The 19,397-nt window shown below is 48.7% G+C and overlaps 1 protein-coding gene across 1 annotated transcript; it reads left to right on the top strand.

Moving 5' to 3' along the window:
- The first annotated feature begins 2,142 nt into the window (after positions 1 to 2,142).
- Positions 2,143 to 15,871, top strand: LOC102448028 (B-lymphocyte antigen CD20). The gene is made up of 7 exons (XM_025187012.3): positions 2,143 to 2,301; positions 7,937 to 8,089; positions 8,571 to 8,690; positions 9,235 to 9,297; positions 13,601 to 13,822; positions 14,216 to 14,290; positions 14,416 to 15,871. Exons 2-7 carry the CDS (start codon positions 7,985 to 7,987, stop codon positions 14,563 to 14,565), a joined length of 735 nt encoding a protein of 244 aa, XP_025042797.1. The 5' UTR covers positions 2,143 to 2,301; positions 7,937 to 7,984; the 3' UTR covers positions 14,566 to 15,871.
- Positions 15,872 to 19,397: the final 3,526 nt, after the last annotated feature.

Below are 19,397 nucleotides of genomic sequence, written 5' to 3'. Positions count from 1 at the left end.
CAATTCTGAGTTGTTGTCGCTTTTGCTCGTTTGCATTTTGATGTGGCGGAAACCACTGCAGCCAGCCACAAAACGCAGGGCTTTTTCGATTTGCAACGTGTATTCAGAGCCAGAAAACAATCATTTGACCTGATTTCTCATGACAAGGCCCGGGGTGGGCAGACCAGCCTGCATCTCTCCACAGGACACATGGGCTCTTACAGGGTTCAAGGCCAACTCTTCAGATAGCCCAGAGAGAAGTATCTCCCTGGGGAAGGGATTAAGTTATCTGGGTCTATGGCAAACCACTGCAAGGAGAGCACCAGGACCAACCTAAAGTCATCAAGCAAACCTACTGAAGCCACTGACTCCAATGGTGGCAGCTGGGGGGCTGGCCCAGAGGCAATTGAAATCAATGGGTGTCAGTGCTTTATGCCTTTGAGGAGCGGAGCCTTTGGGCCAAATTTTCAAAGTGCTCTGCCTGCCCCCTGCTCTCTCCTTTATCCGCGGGAGCTGTAGGGAGCTCAGTACTTCTGAATATCCGGCTCTTACCCATACTTTCCATGGTGATTCCTACCCTACCTGCTATTCATTCACCTGGGTGTGGCTAGAGCTTGGCCCTGGTGCTATGGGAGGGGTCAGCTTAAGGCCGCAGGCGGAAATATGGTCAGAGGTTTCTGAGTGGGACTGACCACACATTAAAGCAAAGCCTCTTTACATGGGCCTTGCAGGGCGACTGTTCCTTTTAGCACTGCACGGGACCGTCCGTGGTCTCCATCGGTGGCATTTAGCTCTGGGGGATCCGTGGCTTGCAGTGAGGCCTACTACAATGCCTGGAGAATCACGGCTCTACAATCCACCCTCACAGACCTGGAATGCTGCTGCCTGGCCCGAGGACTGGTCTTGTGAGGGAGGGACCAGCCAGTAGGGAAACCTTTTGCGGGTGACACTGCTTAGAAATGTTCGTGGGCGTCTGCCCAGAAACTGGACAAGCAGCTCCCGCAGGCCAACCTGGACTCCAAGCGGCAGGGAAAGTCCAGAGGCTGGAGAAGGTGGCTGTTCAGAACAGGCACCGGGAAAGCCAGCAGCGGCGGCAGACACCAGGCCTACACAAGGCCTCATTGGACCCAGCAATCACACTCATCTCCCCACAGGCGGGTAACTTCCTCACCTAGGTCTTGTAACCCTCCCCCAGTCCACTGCTGCCCCGGCAACTGATGGATGGGCGAGGTCCCACCCTGCCCATCATGATGCAGGGACAACTTCCTCAGGCGCCACCAGCAGCAAGCTGAAAGCTGGCGGAACATGCAGCAACCCTACCCCTAGAGCCGGCTGGAAGGAGGGGAGCAGCGTTCTCCCCATACCTTCAGCAGCAGCCACTGCACTAAAGAGGCCCTTGCTGGTAATGGCGGGATGAAAATGGCTCAAACCAAAGGGGAAGCAGACACAGACAAATTCAGGGACCCTACCTGCAATGATCCCAGGGTGTGTGTGTGTGTGTGTGTGTGTGTGTGACATAGAACAAATTCTGTGCTGGTGCCAATGGATGACAGAGAAGCAAGTGGTGTTCCCCCTCATTTATATACACTGAGGCCCAGCTCAATGTTCCCTCTAATTTTTTTCCATGCATGTGTGGAATAAATTTTGTGCGGTGCACTGAGGCACATGTGGATGTGCACCACCAGCAAAAACACATGCTGCCGGCTGTGGGTGCTCTGCTAATCAGCTAGGCAGCATTGCAATCTCTCCTCGGTGACTGCTCAAGCGTGCAGCTTACAGGGACAACTGGCCCAGCTCCTCAAAGGCATCAATGGGTTTTGAGAGTCTGAACGCCTTTGAGGGACTGAGCGAAAGAGTCAAACACCTGACCCATTGAACGCAAATGCAAAACTCCCATTCAGCTGTAATGGGACCTGGACTGTCCGCCAGGTACAGCCCTGGGGCAGAGAGATGCTCTGATCTTTGTTTGGCTGCCTCCCTCGGCCACACATTGTGGCATTAAATCATCTTTTCACTAAGTCTCGGTCCTTTTCTTTTGTTCTGACAGGAAGTGAATGTTTTACTTTTGATCGTGCCCTCAAAAACCAGGTGACTGTGTAGCCCCAGCCTGGTTGGCTACAAGTGCTGAGAGGAGAAGCTGAAAAGAAAGGCAGATGAGTCATGTTTCCTTTGGAGGCTTCTTCCTTCTAGGTACCAGCCCCACTCACCTGTTTGTTTTCACTCAGACAAGGACTAAGAAGTGACTTTTTGCTTCTCCGTTCAGACCTTGCCCAGCACTTCCCTGTAACGTGGAGAAGGCAGCGTTGGATGTCAAAGAGACAGGTATTCTGTTAATTTCATCTACTAGTTAGGAGCCACCAATAATTTCACAGTCTCCTACCCGCAAGAAACTTGAATGAAAATGTGTTGGCTCAGGATGGTTAAGAGACCAAGAGATTCTCCTGCGAGCTCTCAGGAATGGATGAAATTGTTTTTTGACACTCCTGGGCAAATGAGTGGATGACATTGTGTTCTGAAGTAATCGTGTTACCACAAACGGGTCAAATTACCCCCTCGTTGAGCAATGCCACTTGAACGAATGGGGTTGGAGGGCATGTGATGTAGCACACGTTTCGGGTCAGATTCTGATTCTAGTGGCATGGGTTTAAATCTGGAGCGACTCTGTTTAAGTTACTCCTGGTTTACTCCAGCTAAAGGGAGATCAGAACCCAGTCCAGTGGCTCATAGTACAGTTCACTGCTTCGATGGTGTAAGTGCTGTAGAAATGCCTAGTTAAGCATATTCCACGCGTGTCTTATAGCGGATGGCACAGTCCAGTTATTAGCACATTCGTCTGGGACTGGGGACACCTAAGTTCTGTTTCCTGCTTTGCTCCGGATGTCTTGTGTGATGCTGGGCAAGTCATGGAATATCTCTCTGCTTCAGTGCCCTGTCTGGACGATGGGGACATCAGCACCAGGGTTCCCTCTAAGATTTTCCATCCACCAGTGTAGTGAGCTTTGTCTTGTGCCCCAACAATGCCCTTGTTCGGAGGTGTGCCGCTGTGGCACCCACCCACGGGAGAATCCCCCTGCCAAAGGAGCAGCTCTGTGCTTCTCCTTCCTTGCAGCTCCAGGCACTGGGGCGTGAAGCTAAGGGTGGGGGTGGGATGGAACTATATCTCGTGCTTTGGCAATGGGGGGTGGGGAGCCCATAGTTCAACTTTCTAAAATGAGATTAAGCACTCAATATAGCAGATAATTGTTTCTCCTTTGCGCTGTTGTCTCAAGCCGCTTTGCCCGCCTTAAATGAACAAGGCATCACTTCTGCGATGCTTTTGAGGCACAATGTCCCTGTATTATAGACAGGGCAATTTAGGCACAGAGGAGTCACTAAATTGCCTGAAGTCACACAGGAAGTCATGAGCAGAGTTGGGCAGAGATACAATCAAACTGCAATAGTCCTGCCTTCTCTCCTCCAGCTCACTACACACAGTACCTCCTACGCTTCAAGGCTGCAGTAACAGACACGGCTCAGCTCTTAGCTCCAGACTTGCTTACAGCGTGGCTTCTTGGGCAGGGATCCATTCATCCGGCATACACAGCAAGAGGGCTTCACATCCAGGATCTGTTCTCAATTCTGAGCATTTCGGGGGTTTTGGTACCTTTCCCTTCTCTGTTTTAATAATAATCCCTTTAACCCCAACCCTCGGTGGCAGCAACCCTCCCCCCACAGCTCCAAGCAGCAACCCTCCTGCCCGTGGCCCCAACCCCCAGCGGTAGCAACCCACCAGCCCACGGCTCCAACCCATGGGAGCAGCAACCCGCCCGCCACACATCGCCTCGGGTCCTGGCTGCCAAAGTAGCCTCCTACCCACTGCCCAAGCAGCTGCCTGCCTCCCACCACATTGCTGTGTGGCTCTGCTTCGGAGGTGGGCGGGGTAGAAATTTCTTCTACGCATGCGCACAAGTGTGCAGCTTAGAGAGAACTACGAGCAGAACCCTCCTTGCCTCACAGAGGTGTAGGGAGACCCCAGATAGATGGTCTACCCTTATGCCACTTGGTGCATGGACGGCGGGTAACACAGGCAAGGGAAGGCACAGCCTTCCCAAAACTGTCTACGTGCCCGCCACTGGGGAGGGCTGGAGCTGCAGCATGGCAACCCTGCTCCCTGGCCACCGGGGAGGCTGGGGCCGGAGCTGTAGCTCTACAACCCCAGCCCTCCAGGTGGCCAGGAAGGATCAGGCTGGGGCTGGGCGGGGCTTGGATCCAGAGGCGGGGCCTCCAGCAGAAAGGGTGGAGCTGGGGCTTCCCCACCTGGGCTTTCACCTGCCACTCATGACTTGGTGACTGGAGAGGAGTTACCTAATGGTCCCAAGGACAAGCTCGCATGCTTTCTCGAGCACAGCGCCCTCCTGACTCTCAAGCCCAGCCGATTTCAGTGGGAACAAGGAGCGAGCTGGGAGTGAGCGTGTTACGTTGGCAAGTCACACTCTGTGGAGCTGGGCGCGGCGGCCTTTGTTACTCCACATTGCTCCATCTGTGCTTCCCCCAGAAGCAAAGCGCCCTGCCCCTGAACAATGCATGCCCTGAAAGTGCCGATGTTTCCCTTTCCGAGGCACGAGTGGGGAGCGAGGCAGAGATGAACGTGGGCGCTTGTCTCTGCAGCTCTGGGGAATGCGAGATGCAGCATGGCAGCAGGGTTGATTTCCTGTGTGCTGTGTAAACTCACTCTCCTGCCTCTTTTCTTCTGTGGATCTTGATGAGTTTCCCCTTCCGCATGCCGTGTGGCAGGAGTTCTTACTGTCTGTGCCCTGCCCCACTCCTTCAGGCACCACGGATACTGAAATTGCTCTGGGAGGCAGTGCATATCTTTTCCCATGGGAACTTGGCCTGTGTCTACACTGGGAAGGGTTGGCCACAAAGTGCTGTTGACATGCAAAACTGCCAAAAGCAAAAACCGGTCAAACCAGTTTGTCTGCTTCCCATTGTTGACATTTCATGGCCACATTGCTGGGACCTTGTTGACAGACAGAGCAAAGCACTGTGGGTGAGTGTCCCACAGGGCAGTGTTGTGGGAAGGCAGAGCTGATCCCTGAGCTTCTTGGGATTCCCTCATAGCTCTGTGAGCTCTCCATGCTGAGGAATGTCAAAGCAGCACAGCTGTCTCTCCAGCCATCCCCCTACAGCAGCAGCTATCTGCCACTGTGTTCTTAACAGGGCAGAACAGAAGCACTCCAATGATTTGCTCTTTGTTTGTTTCCCAAATGGAGCAGCTCACTCAACTGTCAAATACATCTTGGAGCTTTGAAAAGGGAGGGGCACAAGTGTGCAGTGCAGCAGAGATCACAAAACACTGAGCAGAGCCACCAGGGCAGGCACTGTGAGATACTGGAGGAAGTCAGTATTTCCCACAAAACAAACAGCAGAGTCCACACTGGCTCTTTGTCAACAATAAAGGGAGGGGAAAAGACAAAAGTCTTGTTCAGGGGTGGAAGGTTTTTGTCGCCAAAACTGGGGATTTTTCCCACAAAAGTTGCATTATGGTGTAAACACTCTCACTCTTTTGTTGCCAAAAGGCAGTTTTTGGTGACAAAACATGCCAGTGTAAACAAGGCCTCAGTCAGCAGAGGACACCACTGGTCAGATGACCACCACCTGTCTCCCTCACCCATATCAGCTTGCTCCGTTTACTGGAATGGGGCGATGGCCGAATAAGGATTTTTTCAGTCCCTTCTTCCTTTATTATGTAATCTCAACTTTTTACAATACTTCATCGCCTCTCCTGACCAGAGAGAACAGTACATTCTCCTAAGGCAGATAAGAACAAAGAAATACCATTGACTGCTTCCTCTCCGTTCGTGCTGAATGCTGCTCAGGAAGGAAAACATCTCTACACTTAGCAAGCTGTGGTGATGCTGTGGTCGAAAACAACCAGCTCCAGATGGAACAAAGATATCAGGGGTGGCTTGTGAAAGGCGGGGGAAAGTACTTGTAAAATGAACGCAGCCCAGGTGCAAAGACTAGCCATGAGTTCTACCCACACAGAGGAGAGAGGACTGCGTGTGGGCAGATAATAAACAAGGACCGACCTGACTCTCCTCTTGCATTCGTGTTACCCTGACTTCATCTGGATTGATTCTGGTTTGTGCCCATGTAAATGAGAGAAGGCCGGCCCCTCTTCCCCGTGGAGCTACTCTGGTGGGCTTCACGCAAGCTTCAGCACCCTCCAGTCTAATCCTGCCCCTGGTGTTGTCGTTTACACCACTGCAAAATGAAGGCAAAGCGGGCGGCGTGCACGGCAGAACGGCGCCTGTTTCCCACTCAGTTTGCAGGGGTGTGGATGGCGACCCAAAGGGCAGGGCTGTGGGGAGGCAGGTCTAAATCCACAAAAATATTTAGGTAGTCAGGAGACTAAACAGTTCTTTGTGGATCTGGGCCTGAGTTCTTGTCACAGGGGGTGCTGGCTCTTTAAGGGGGCTGGGGCTCAGCTGCACCTGGGTCAGGCTTAGCCCACCTCGCCAGGTGAAAGGAACATGTCCTGGGGTCGTGTGATGGTAGCATGTGATTCAGCCGCAGGCCTACTGAGCACAGACAGGAGAGACTCTTGCTTTTGGGGCCTGGGCAGACTTGCAGGAGATCAATGGGGAGCAAGGAAGAGGAGCGCGAGGCCAGTGTTTCTCAACCAGTGGTACGAGTACCCTTAGGAGTACTCGAGAGGAGTCGGGGGAGGGGTACGTCAACACAACTGAAATTTGGAGAAAACTGAATTTTTGTTGTACGTTTTACCGTGCTTTATTATTTTTGTACTTTTTACACCCCAAAATTTCATCGTCTGCCTGGCTATGATTAAGCTGTTTAAACAAACGTGCTGCAATAGTAGAAAAAAATTGTGTGCATCTGAAAACTGTAGGTACTGGGGGTACTTATACTTTTTTTAAAGGGGTACTTTATTTAAAAAAAAAAAAAAAAAAAAAGGTTGATCTGGGCCACCCAGAAGGAAATGCCTGGCCGGAGCGATCACCGCATGGGGCGGGGGCAAAACTTCTAAGTGGGAATGAGATGCCACAGGGTGGGGGGGAGGGGAGGGAGGGATGCAATGGACCAGTGAGCCTAGTTTTGAGTTCAGCCGTTGTTTTATTCGATGACTGAGAAAGGGAGCATAATTCAAATGCCCCAGCGGTGGGGGTTTGACTGAAGAGTGGGGAAAGTGAGGCAATGGAAGGACCCGCCCATTGGTGAGGTGGGTGGCAGACCCCATCACCGGCCTCCTTAGACACGCACCCACTTCCCACGCCTGCCTTTCAGTGTCCACTCTTGGGTGCTAGGCATCCGGGCTTCTGATGTCAGCGACTTCAGCTGAGGCTCGGGCCCTGGAGATAGGGAAAACTGAAGATAAGCTTTGAAAAGTCTTGACCCGAACGACGGAGCAAGAAGAAAACTAGCCATAGGCACATAAAGCCACGTGGCTCAATGGGATCCTCCCCTCCCCCCTCCCCCACTCTCCCAGCCCGCTTGCTGTCACTCAGTGCAAACGTGCTCCGTGGGCAGCCACTGCTTATCAGGGCCAGGTTCTGCTCTCCATCACACCAGCTGAAATCCTGGGGACAGGGGGTGGCACTGGCGTCACTAGCAACCAGCCGTCAGAAAGTGACTCTGGATTTACATGGGGGCCGTCAAGCTCAGAATCTGTTCCTAGATGGAGTTCACATTGAGTGTCAATAGAGAAAGATATCCTTACGCTGAACGGGCAGCTGGAGAGGGGGCCCTACAGGGTGGTAACTCTATGGTTCCTCTGCAGCGCGGTGGGGCGTGAGGAAGCTATGGAGATATGCCCTTCCTGTGTGCTACAGAGCATCCCTGTGCCCCAGCTGGCAAGAGGATTGGGACAGCCCACGCCAAGTCAACATGATGTCACAGTGACATCAGCAGAGATGTGGCTGCTCATCAGTGAAACTCGCTTGATCTTTCCCCCTAGATAAACTGCGTCTCCACCGTGTCGTTCGCCAGCGGCCGTTGATACACCATGGCCTTTCCCGGGACTGCAGCCAACAACGTGACCCTGCTCCTCCCCCCGTACAATGCTGATGACACTCAGAAGAAATTCCCAAGAAAGAACGAGGCCCTCGGGGTAAATCTGATGCTTTCTCAAACCTGCATGCCTGGGAGGTGGGGGCCACCCCCTTCACAGTGGAGGAACATCTGGTGCTCCCTGAGAGGCCACCAAACCTCATGCGCACCACCACCCCATGGGCCAAATGAGGACCAACGTTGTTGGGACCATATCCTAGTAAGAGGGTGGGCACAAAATGGCCTTGAGGAGAGAGGGAACTGGGGTTGGGCTTCACAGGCTAATGCTAGGCACCCACACATGGCGTGGGGAAGAGACCATTCAAACGAGACAAGTACACTGCATAAGGTGGTGGTGGATTTCATGGTGAGGCTTCCAAAAGCCTCTAGGACAATTCATTCTGCCACACTTGCAGTCTCGCGGAGAGCGTGGGAAAGTCCCATGGATTAGCATGCAATGCTTGGGGCACTTTCTGAGGTGGGTATGTGCTTCTCGTTTGGAGAACGTTACTGACCGCACTGGCCTTGTTCTCCTCCTGCAGGCCATACAGATCATCGTCGCCCTAATACACCTGGGCCTGGGGGGCATCATGTTCTTCGCCTCAAAAGAGTCTGTCCCCCTGTGCATGGCTTCCTGGTACCCGTTCTGGGGAGCAGGACTGGTAAGTGGACTACATGGAATGATTATTGCAGAAACACAGGGGTGGCTCGCTGGAGGTGAGATTTTGCTCGGGGGCCAGATCAGCACACGAAGCCTCCTCCCCCCACCCAGCACCCAGAGCAGAGAACCACAGGGAGGAGTCAGCCATTTAATTTGCTGTGAGGCTGCTCTGAAGGAGCTGGCTGCTGTGAGTCTGCGGGTCCCAGCGGCCAGAGCAGGTGGCCCGTGGCCCAGCTCCAGTGGCTTGGCAGGCTGGATCGAACCTACAGACTGTATCTTTCCCACCCTGTCTCTAAAGTGAAGCACGTCAGCAGGGAAAGAGACATGTTAGCTCAGCCCAGGGTACTCTAATAGGGCTAGTTTGTCACAGGACGGGTATAGTCAATGAGATGGACAGATGAGATGCTGTGAATGGGGGAGAGGGTTGGTGGGTGTGGATGGATGGAATGTTCAGACGTATGAATGGACTGGGGAGAGAGCTCTTTATCTCAAATTGTAAAGTGTCCCTGGATTTCATTAACAAGCATGTTCTCTTCTCTTCACAGTTCATCATCTCTGGGTCCCTCTCAGCTGCAGCTGCAACTGCAACAAATATCACGGAAGGTCTGGTGAGTTATGAAGTTTCCTGTTATTGAGAGATACTTGGAGTTAAACACTAAGGGCAGAAATCAGAGCTCTTGTCTGTCAAGGACACCCTCTGGGATATGGTATCCCATGGGAAGGAGCAAGTGATGGTGAAGCTCAGGACTGAATGAATTCCTCTCAGGATTGAATGAATATGGACTGCTGCAGGAGTACATGGGGGTTTCAACATGAGTCCATATAAAATATGCATTACATGTAGCATCTGTTAGCAGTCAAAAGCTGGAAGATGCCACAGTTAAGGTTGCCCACACAACCTTAACAGTGCCCCTTGGTGTATCTGCTTTATTACAGTCGTTTGTTTTCTGTGCATGACCCAGTCTGATTTCAGAGCATGGGTTGGATGGAACTCAGTGAATGAGCAGCTCCACCAACTTTTCCATGAGGGGACCTCCTGCTGCATTCACTAAATACCATCTAAACTGCCTGGTGAATACAGCAGGGTGTGACAGGATATATCATCCCTCAGAGACCTGGGATGATCAGATGTGTGGCTGAATGAGAGTCATTGGACTCAGGGCTGGGAAGACAAGGATTAATGGCCAGAGATCAGTGTGCTGGAGTTCATTAGCCTCCTACATGCCCAGCCAACAGCAGTTATATAAAGGCAGCTGCTGGTCTGAGGACGATGATACATCTGGCCCTGGTGCAAGACGTTCTGTTTGTTTCCATTTGGGACTTGGAAGGAAGTCAGTGAACTGAGATGAAGGCTGTTTCCTCCTGAAGCTGAGCAGGCTGTGTTTTGCTTTGGATCTTCATCCCAAACCAGCCAGGTGAAAACCAGGACTTGTAACCACTAGGCCAAATGAACCTAAACTTTGGTCTAAGTCTGTGGAAAAGCTTCTGGACTGATATTTTAAATACACCTCCTCCCTCAAAAACCCCCTCTCAGCTTAGGAACAAGGAAGATAACACTGGAAGGAACCTCCTGGGTAATCAAGTCCAGGCTTCTGACACTGTAGGAAGTGTCATTCCCATCACAGAATCCGACACACAAATATACCAGGCACCATCTTAAAACTAATTGAGTTTTTAGACCCCACCCCATTCCTGCTTTTGTGAGACCCTTGCTTCTTAGGTGACTTGAAATCCTTTGTCTCGTTTCCAGCCAACATTTATTCACAGCCTGTTTATCCTCGCTCCTTATTGTGCCAACATTGGTGGTGGAAACTCCATCGTTAGAGGTTTTAAGGCCTGGCTGGGATGATTTAGTTGCTATGGGCATGGGGTGAATTCCATAACTTCCTGAGAACTCTTCCAACCCTGATCTTCCATGATTCTATGAACATTGTCTTTTAGGTGAAATAGCTCATTTCCATGCTTGGTGTTTATTCTGGTGTATTTATAGGGAGCAATCCGATCCCCTCCCCCCACCCCAACTATTTGTTTGAGGATCCCTCATGTACTCTGCCTAAAGTCATTTGCAGAATTAATCTTCTCTTTAAAAGCAGAGGGCCCAGGGAATGTGGAAATTAACTTGCCTGTGGAGGCATCGATCTTATCATGCAGGACCAAGAAGCGGGTTTATGCCATGTTTTCTCTAAGGAAGGGGAAGCCTCCTCAGGAGAGTTGGGAATGGCAACCGTCATGACCACCCACAACTAGGGTCTCCTATAGGCATACTATTGGCATTCTTAAGGGTGTGTCCAGGTGGAGAGTGCATAGCAAGCTGGGGTGTAAATCTTCACTGTTGCGATGAAGGCCTCAGGATCCTGCCACACCCCATCCCAGACAGGAGCAGAAGAAAGGTCCTCCAAGTGGCCTAGAGTGACTGAAGGGGAAGCAACCAATCAGATGGCAGCAGTTCTGTATGAAAAGGAGCAGTAGCAGCAGAATCAGTTAGGGTATGTCTACACAGCAAAGTTATTTTGAAATAACAGCCGTTATTTCAAAATAACTTTCCTAGCATCTACACAAGCCAACTGCTATTTTGAAATTAATTCAAACTAGCGGAGGGCTTATTTTGAAATCGGTAAACTTCGTTCCATGAGGAATAGCGCCAATTTCAAAATTGCTATTTTGAAATAAGCGCTGTGTAGACACTTATTTCAAACTAGGGGGCCTCCAGCCATTCCCAGGGTGTCCTGCTGGCCACCCTGGTCACAAGGTAACTTCTGACCTGATACCCTGCCGGAACCAGTTCTGGCCGGCCTTCAATGCGATTCAGCGTCCAATCAGTGTGGACGCGCTATTTCGAAATAGCAAAAAGCTATTTTTGCTAAATAGCAAAAAGCTATTTTGAAATGCATTTTGTGTGTAGACGTGTTATTTTGAAATAAGATATTTCAAAATAACTATTTCGAAATTAGATATTTCGAAATAATGCTGTAGTGTAGACATACCCTCTGTTGGTGCTTGGAATTGGAAGAGGGAGACAACAGTGTTCCTGGCTGGCCAAAGAGCAGCAGGACCATGGACAGTTCACTGTGCTCAGGGACTGTGTGGGAAGGGATAAGAAGTTGCTCCTGGGCTGGCTGATAAGCAAGGACTGAGTCCAAGGAGGGCTGCAGGAAGACAGCATCTCCAGGGAGGAAGCTCCATATCAGGAGGTAAAGATTGCACACCCTGGAAGGATTTGTTCTGTTCCACCTACTGACAGTGTGTGTGACTCAGCTGAAGGGCTGAATGTCTGAAAAATCACCTAAGAAACCATTGATGGGAGGGGGTGCACTTGTGAGGAAGAGGTGCCGACCCTGTTACAGGCACACTAGTGTACTATCCTCTGACTGCTTATGTGACCCTTGCTGCCACACACTACAAGTTCCCTAGTGCATGGCAGCAGGGTTCCCGTGAATGGTTCATGCCTGGCACATGAAGGAGCAGTAGATTTACATCTCAACAGCTGACATGTTAAGTCTCCATTCTAGACAAACCCTGAGATGTGGGGTAGCCTGTAGCTCCTCACTTTCCATAGTACTAAAAGACCACAGAGAGGAGATTCTCTGTAGAGCAAAGCAAAAATGTTTTGGCTGCAACTTTCTGGGGGGCAAACAATGCAGATTTTTTTTCAAGAGTGCCATGTTTTACCACTGTTTTTTTTCAAGAGTGTCATAGCTGGTTTAGAAAATAAACAAAACAAAACAAGCCCCCTTACAGTGTTGATGTTTTATACATGGTTTGATGTGTCCACATCATATTTCCTTTGAATTTTATGTTTAAACATTGAAAAAAATGTTAAAATGTGCTGTTGTAATGTTTGATTTAACTCAATGTTTTGTTTGCTGAAAATTTTTTGTTTCAATCTGCTGCCAAAAATGGTTCTATTTTTGAAAACTGCCAGTGAACTAAAAAAAAAATCCATTATTCACACAGCTCTAATCCTAGGATACTATATAAAATTGCCCAGGAGAACAGCCGTATCCAGGTGTGATTAGCACACTTAACTTCACCATTTCCTGACTTCTCTGTCCTTCAATTAGCAGTTTAATGTTCATTTATTTTCAACACCCAAGGTAAGATGTATTTTTCCCCACTCTTTTAGTAATTAAAAAGTTGCAGGACTATTTTTGTTCACATTCGCCCTGCTTCCCTTCCCCCAAAGTTCACTACTAGGCTTAAAACAGATATGGAAAATGGCAGCCTAGAAAATGAAAAGTTTGACGAAGTTCCAAATAACTGAAAAAAGCCTTTCACACTTAGCCTTAACTATAGAGTGTTGCTAATCACCCTACAAGGTGAACCTCTCTCCTGTGGTACCTTCGTGACCTCACAGATGCCAAACCAGAGAATTTGCTGGACAATGGTCAACATTGTCTAGCAGCATTACCAGAAGTTTCACTACTTACTGGGCTCTGAGAAGACGGTTGGGTAAATTAGAGCTAAATAACAGCACAGAACACTGAAAGCCAGGACTGGTGGCTGTAAACAAACTTTATGGGACTGCGGGAAAGTTGGCTACACCCATGTTAAGTGGATATCCAGCTAACTAAAATCATGCTGGGCCATGGATTTTGCTGGACTAGAGAGGGCCAGAATAGAGAGGTTCAACCTGTATTAAAAGGGAGTTCTTCTTTGCCATGGGGGCAGGGGACTGGACTTGATGACCTCTCGAGGTCCCTTCCAGTCCTAGTATTCTATGATTCTATATGTGTGTTTTGTTGTTTTCTATGCATGGAGGGATGAAGCTACAGGGGACAGAGGCAGAAGAAGTCTAATGTAGCAAATATGAGTTGCTGTGCTTTATATGCACACAACTCAAAACTCAGTGGCTAGCTGCCTGGAGCAGTAATATGACTGTCCTCACTTATGCCCTCTGCGTGTCTCTTTCAGGAGGCGGGCAGCAATTTGTTGAACGTCTTCAGCTTCCTTGGCTCACTGGCTGGAGGAATAATGTTGGGAATTGATTTGATTAGCATTTCTATTCTCAACAAGTATAAAATTTCCATCCCGATGTTGGATAAAATCCGCTTGTTCAACTTCGTTCTCCCACTTCACTGTGAAGAAAGCCCCATCCCATGGGATTACTGTCAGAGCATTGGGTTTTACAAGACGGTAAGTGCCGAGGTCCCACAAGGTGCTATGCATTCTGGGTCCCCTGAGCTGGTGAGGGCTCAGAATCTAAGGAGGGCCCACACTTGAGTGTAGAGAATATTGGAATCTTTGCAACTCTCTTCAAACATTACAGACGGTTCAAGTCTCGTTTTATGCAAACTGATAAGGTGGTTGTTGTTGTTTTCCCCACCCAGACCCTTGGGTTACTTTCTCTGTGGGCTAAATTCTGCTCTTGGTTATAGTGGTGTAACTCCCCTGAAGCCAATGGCATTGATGTCCGCAGAATTCACTCTGTGTTTACACGGGGGTAGTTGACACCTGGTTTTGACCTGATCAGTCCCTAGCTGATTACCTTACTAATAGCCTCTCTCTGTGTTTGGTGACGTGGCATAGGGAATCCTGGCCTTGATGCTGATCTTCTCCATAATCCAGAGCATCGTCTCAAAAGCTTCTGTCTCCTCCAACTCGGTGAGGACTTAGTATCTTGAGTCAACGCCTGTACTGGGGTGGGGGTTCTTGACTGAGGAAGTGGACAGAGAGGGAAATGGTGGCAAGGAGACCCGCCGTGTGGTGATTTTTGTCTTTTCTTCCAGGATGAGTCTATGTCACAGGATTACAAGGCAGAGCAAGCGTTTCCCTTGATGTCATCTCCACCACCCCAATTCAGCAATGGAACCGGGGCTCCACAACCGTGGTCAATCACCAACATCCAAGGACAAACCCTCAGCAGCTCTCATGGGTAAAAGCCTAGCACCTGAATCTCTCCCTCCCACTGCGATAAGACGCCTTTCTCTCTCTGGTACAGGAATCGCCTGCTTTCACAGTACGCAGAATGGAAGATGGGCAACGGTAACTCCCTAGCTTTATCCGTCCTCTTGGAAAACGCCTCCTGAATGACTCTTATGCCAGCTTCTTCAATAAGGTGTTGAAAAGGGATGACAGTTGGTCCTTTCAGTCTTGCTTGATCTGAGTGGGGGTGGCAGGAATATCTCCCCAATGGGATGGGTTTCCCAGAAACGCTGGAACCAACTGCAACTCCGTGCATGGTGATAAGATGCTGTGTTTCCCTGAAGGAGCACGGAGAACAGAAGAGACCTAGTAGAGCCACTGCAGTTTCTATTGATAAACTTTTTTTTCTTGCTTCCAAATTTCACCTTGTTAGGCTGAATTTTTCCAAGCCCTGGTTTCTGTTTCTAGGTGCACATGGCATTTGAAGGTGAAATCTCAGCTGCATCTGAGAATAAATTGTGACAAGTATGTGACATTCCCTAATTATACAATCATTCTCATGCTGCTCTTAAGAATGATTTTCTTGCCAAAATGGGTAGCAGTACAAAGATGTTACAAAGAAATTTCCTAGAAAAATAACCTCCATTCAGAAGAAGAGCCCATGGGAGTTCTGGGGGAGATCAGCATGAATTTGGCAACAAAGAGTTAAATAATGCTAAAAATTCTTCCAAGTATCTTAGTTACCAAAAAGCCAGGAAATTCAGTGCTCAGGTTAAATTGACAAGAAACCCAACGTTAGAAAATCTGGAAAGTAACTATTAAAGAACTCACGCAACCTCGAGTCTGGCTTCTTAGGGGCAGTTTGTGGTGCCTTTACTCTAGCATGAAGAGCTGGCTGAGCAATTGACTCTTTCTGTTTGGTGGCTGAGCTGAAATACTTGACAAGCTTTTGTTTTCAGGTCCATATAAAATGACTTTTTTGGAGGGGGGTTCATCTCAGCAAGAAACCAAAGTCACCCTCCCGCCCAACAAAAACTTGATCAAACTAAACATTTGTTCAACCCAAAATATTTTGTTTGGGGTATCTTACCCTATGATTTATTTTAGTTAAACTTTGCTGAATTTCGAAATGAAATGCTGACACTTTTAACTTTGTGATTATCCCCACAATATTTTCAGTCACCATTATTTGCCAGTTTCAACCTGAATTCACTATCCATTTCAGTAACCCTTTAGTTGCTTTTCTTTGGTGAATTAACTGTATACAGGAAAAATGTCACCCAGCTCCACTAAATAGTCATCTTGGTTCCAGTAGAAAAACTCACTACTTGTGTAAGCATTTACATGTGTGCCACAACCTTGATTCAAGAGATCCAGGCCTCTAAGGCTATGTCTACATAGCAGTGTTGTTTCGGAATAACGTTAGTTATTTCGAAATACCACCTACAAGCAGTTATTTCAACATAATGTCAAAATAATGTCAAGCTGGAGGACTTCCTACTCTGACTTCTATAACCCTCATTGTATGAGGAGTAAGGGAAGTTGAAGGAAGAGTGCTCTACCTCGGACTTCCTGCAGTGTAGACAGTGCCAAAAGCTGAAAGAAGCTATTTCGACTTAAGCTACGCAATTGACGTAGCTCAAGTTGTGCAGCTAATTTTGGCTTTAGCCCTGCTGTGTAGACAGATGTTCCCTAAAGGTGCGTCTACACAACACTGTGACTCGAAATAAGATATGCAATTTGAGCTACGCAAATTGCGTATCTTATTCTGATCCTGTTTCAAAATAGCTTATTTCGTCATTTGGCGCTGTCTACACAGTGCCAAATTTTGAAATAATATGCTATTCCAAAACGTTCCTTACTCCTCATAGAATGAGGCTTACTGGGACGTCGGAATAGTGAGCCTGAAATAACAGGCTTGCTGTGAAGATGCGGGATAGCTATTTTGGGATGCTCCAGTATCCCAAAATAGCTTTGCAACGTAGACGTAGCCTGACTGTCCCTTCCTTGTTCCTTTTCTTTGTGAATTCTTTTTTCAAAGGCACCCAAGAGAGTTATGTACCAACTGCCTTCAGCCCATATGAAAACCCCAGCCTTTATAGCAAGGTTATATGGCCTGCTTTTGTATCCAGGACTCAACAAAGCCTGCAGCTTTGCTAACTGCTTAAATTTGTACAGGTGGAAAGGGAGAAAAGTGCTCCATGGAGAATTGGTCTCGAATTGGAGTTTCATGCGTGCACTATAAACACACTAGCTCTGTGTTTAATGATGCCAGCTGGCACATGGAATTATAATGCCCAGTCCTGTGAGCAGCTGGGGCACTTTGGACGACAGGGCCTTTAAAGAGGAGTAGGGGGTGATCAGAATCGGCATGTTATTTGTCTAATAAAGAATTTGCCAAACCCAGCTTTTGTTTTTCTGTGGCATGTGAATGGCCTTTATGAAAGTGAGACTCAGCACCACAACGGCACCATTAAAAGTACAGGGAAGCATTCCGGACTTGGTCATCTAATGTGCTGAGGGGGAGGGGGTTCAACTCCTGGTTCTGCCCCAGGCTCTTCCCCTGTCTCTTTCCACCTGTTCTACCTCCCTCCCCCGAGTGCTCCGTGACCTTGCTCCTGCACACCCAGAACAGCTGACCATGGGATGGAAGGGGAGGTGATGATCCGCATGGCCTGCTGGCAGGGAGGAGGTACTGGGGGAGGGGGAAAGCTGGTAGATGCTCAGCCTCTACACTTTTCCCCAAGCACCCACGGACTCCGTGCCTGCAACTCGGTAGCCTGAGCCAGTTAAAGGACACAAATGACCATCTAGAGCTGTCCTGCCCCCTGGTTATAAACCTACACTGCAATCTAAGCCTGCAGCCAGCAGGATCTGAGTCAGCTGGCCTGTGTCAGGGAACACTGGGCTTGAGTGTCTACACTGTACCCTACATTAAGAGATCTCTAACCTGTGCTTGACCCTTGGTCAGACTGAGTCAAAGTAACCATCTCCCAGAGTCCGGAGCAGCCCCATGTGATCTCTGGCTGCTCTAGCCCCCGGACTATGGTGCACTATGGGAAAACATAACTGCCTGGCCTGCATGATGCCAGGAAGCAGCTCGCTTTGCAAAAGGCTCGATCGGTTCACAGGGCATCACAAATCCAGGCAGCTCATAGTATAAAACTATGGTACGCCCACATCTTGAATATTGCGTACAGATGTAGTCGCCTCATCTCAAAAAAGATATATTGGCATTGGAAAAGGTTCCAAGAAGGGCAACAAAAATGATGAGAGGTATGGCACGGGTCCCATATAAAGAGAGATTAAAATGACTTGGACTTTTCAGCTTAGAAAAACGACTACGTGGGGATATGATAGAGGTCTATAAAATCATGACTGATGTGGAAAAAGTGAATAAGGAAAAGTTATGTATTTGTTCCCACAATATAAGATCTAGGGGTCACCAAATGAAATTAATAGGCAGCAGGTTTAAAACAAACAAAAGGAAGTTTTTTTTTCCACTGAGCCCTCAGTCAACCTGTGGAACTCCTTGCTAGAGGATGTGGTGAAGACAAGGTTTTTAACAGGGTTCAAAAAAGAGCTAGATAAATTCATGGAGGTTAGGTCCATCAATGGCTATTAGCCAGGATGGGTAGGAATGGTGTCCCTAGCCTGTTTGTCTGGAAATGGATGATAGGGGAGGATTGCCTGTTGTGTTACCTCCCTCTGGGGCATCTGGCATTGGCCACTGCCAGAAGACAGGATACTAGGCTAGATGGACCTGGGGGCTGTGTCTAGACAGGCCACTTTTTACATCAAAATGGCCGCCACGCTGTGCCGATCAGCTGTTTGGCAGCATAGTGCGGTAGTCTGGACGCTTCGCCGTCGAAGCCCTTGTTGACCACCCCGTTATGCCTCGTGGAATGAGGTTTATTGGGGCGGTTGACAAGGGCTTCCCTTGTCGACCATGGAATGTCCAGACTATGGTGCTGTGCCGCCAAACAGCTGATCAGCACAGTGCAGCAGCCATTTTGATGTAAATGAAGCGGCGATTATTTAAATCACTGCTTCATTTCCCTATGTCTAGAAATCTAATCTACATGGCTCCGTCGACAGAGCCATGTAGTCTAGACATACCGACGACGACGGAGCAATGTAGTTAAGACGTACCTAAGAAAAACTTCCTAACTGTCAGAGTAGTTAAACACTGGAATAAATTGCCTAGGAAGGTTGTGGAAACTCCATCGCTGGAGATATTTAAGAGCAGGTAGGACAGACATCTATCAGGGATGACCTAGATGACGGTTGATTCATGAGGGTAGGGGACTGGACTTTATGACTTCTCAAGATCCCTTCCAGTTCTAGGTTCTATGATTCTATGATTGTCTAGCAGCATTACCAACACTTCCATTGCTTCCTGGACTCTTAGGCTACGTCTACACTGCAGGCTTCTTGTGCAAGAACTGTTTTGCGGAAGAGTTCTTGTGCAAAATGTCTTCCACAAGACATTGATTTTTGCCGTGTTCTCCTCCTGTAGACCATCCAGAAGTAAATAGGAAAATGGTCCCACTATGGGGGGAACTTTCCAGCCCTCAGCAGATTGACTAGCAGAAGGATCTGAGTCATAGAATTCTAGGGTTGGAAGAGACCTCAGGAGGTCATCGAGTCCAACCTGCTGCCCAAAGCAGGATCAACCACAACTAAATCCTTTGTCAAGCCAGGATTTAAAACCTCCTAGGGTTGGAGATTCTACCACTTCCCTAGGTAACCCATTCCAGTGCTTCACCACCCTCCTAGTGAAATAGTTTTTCCTAATATCCAACCTAGACCTCCCCCACCTCAACTTGAGACCATTGCTCCTCAT

This window comes from Pelodiscus sinensis, chromosome 5 (genome assembly GCF_052426305.1).
Source record: "Pelodiscus sinensis isolate ZL-2025 chromosome 5, ASM5242630v1, whole genome shotgun sequence".
Taxonomy (NCBI): domain Eukaryota; kingdom Metazoa; phylum Chordata; order Testudines; family Trionychidae; genus Pelodiscus; species Pelodiscus sinensis.
The sequence above is the reverse complement of the archived record's forward strand: the minus strand, read 5'-3'. Positions and strand labels throughout refer to the sequence as shown.

What these genes read in the sequence shown, in the direction of transcription:
- LOC102448028 (XM_025187012.3), top strand. Translation starts at nt 7,985, where the DNA reads ATGGCCTTTCCCGGGACTGCAGCCAACAACGTGACCCTGCTCCTCCCC. An exon ending in GAAAGAACGAGGCCCTCGGG is followed by an intron (nt 8,090 to 8,570) that starts GTAAATCTGATG and finishes CTCCTCCTGCAG; the next exon opens with GCCATACAGATCATCGTCGC. An exon ending in GCATTGGGTTTTACAAGACG is followed by an intron (nt 13,823 to 14,215) that starts GTAAGTGCCGAG and finishes GACGTGGCATAG; the next exon opens with GGAATCCTGGCCTTGATGCT.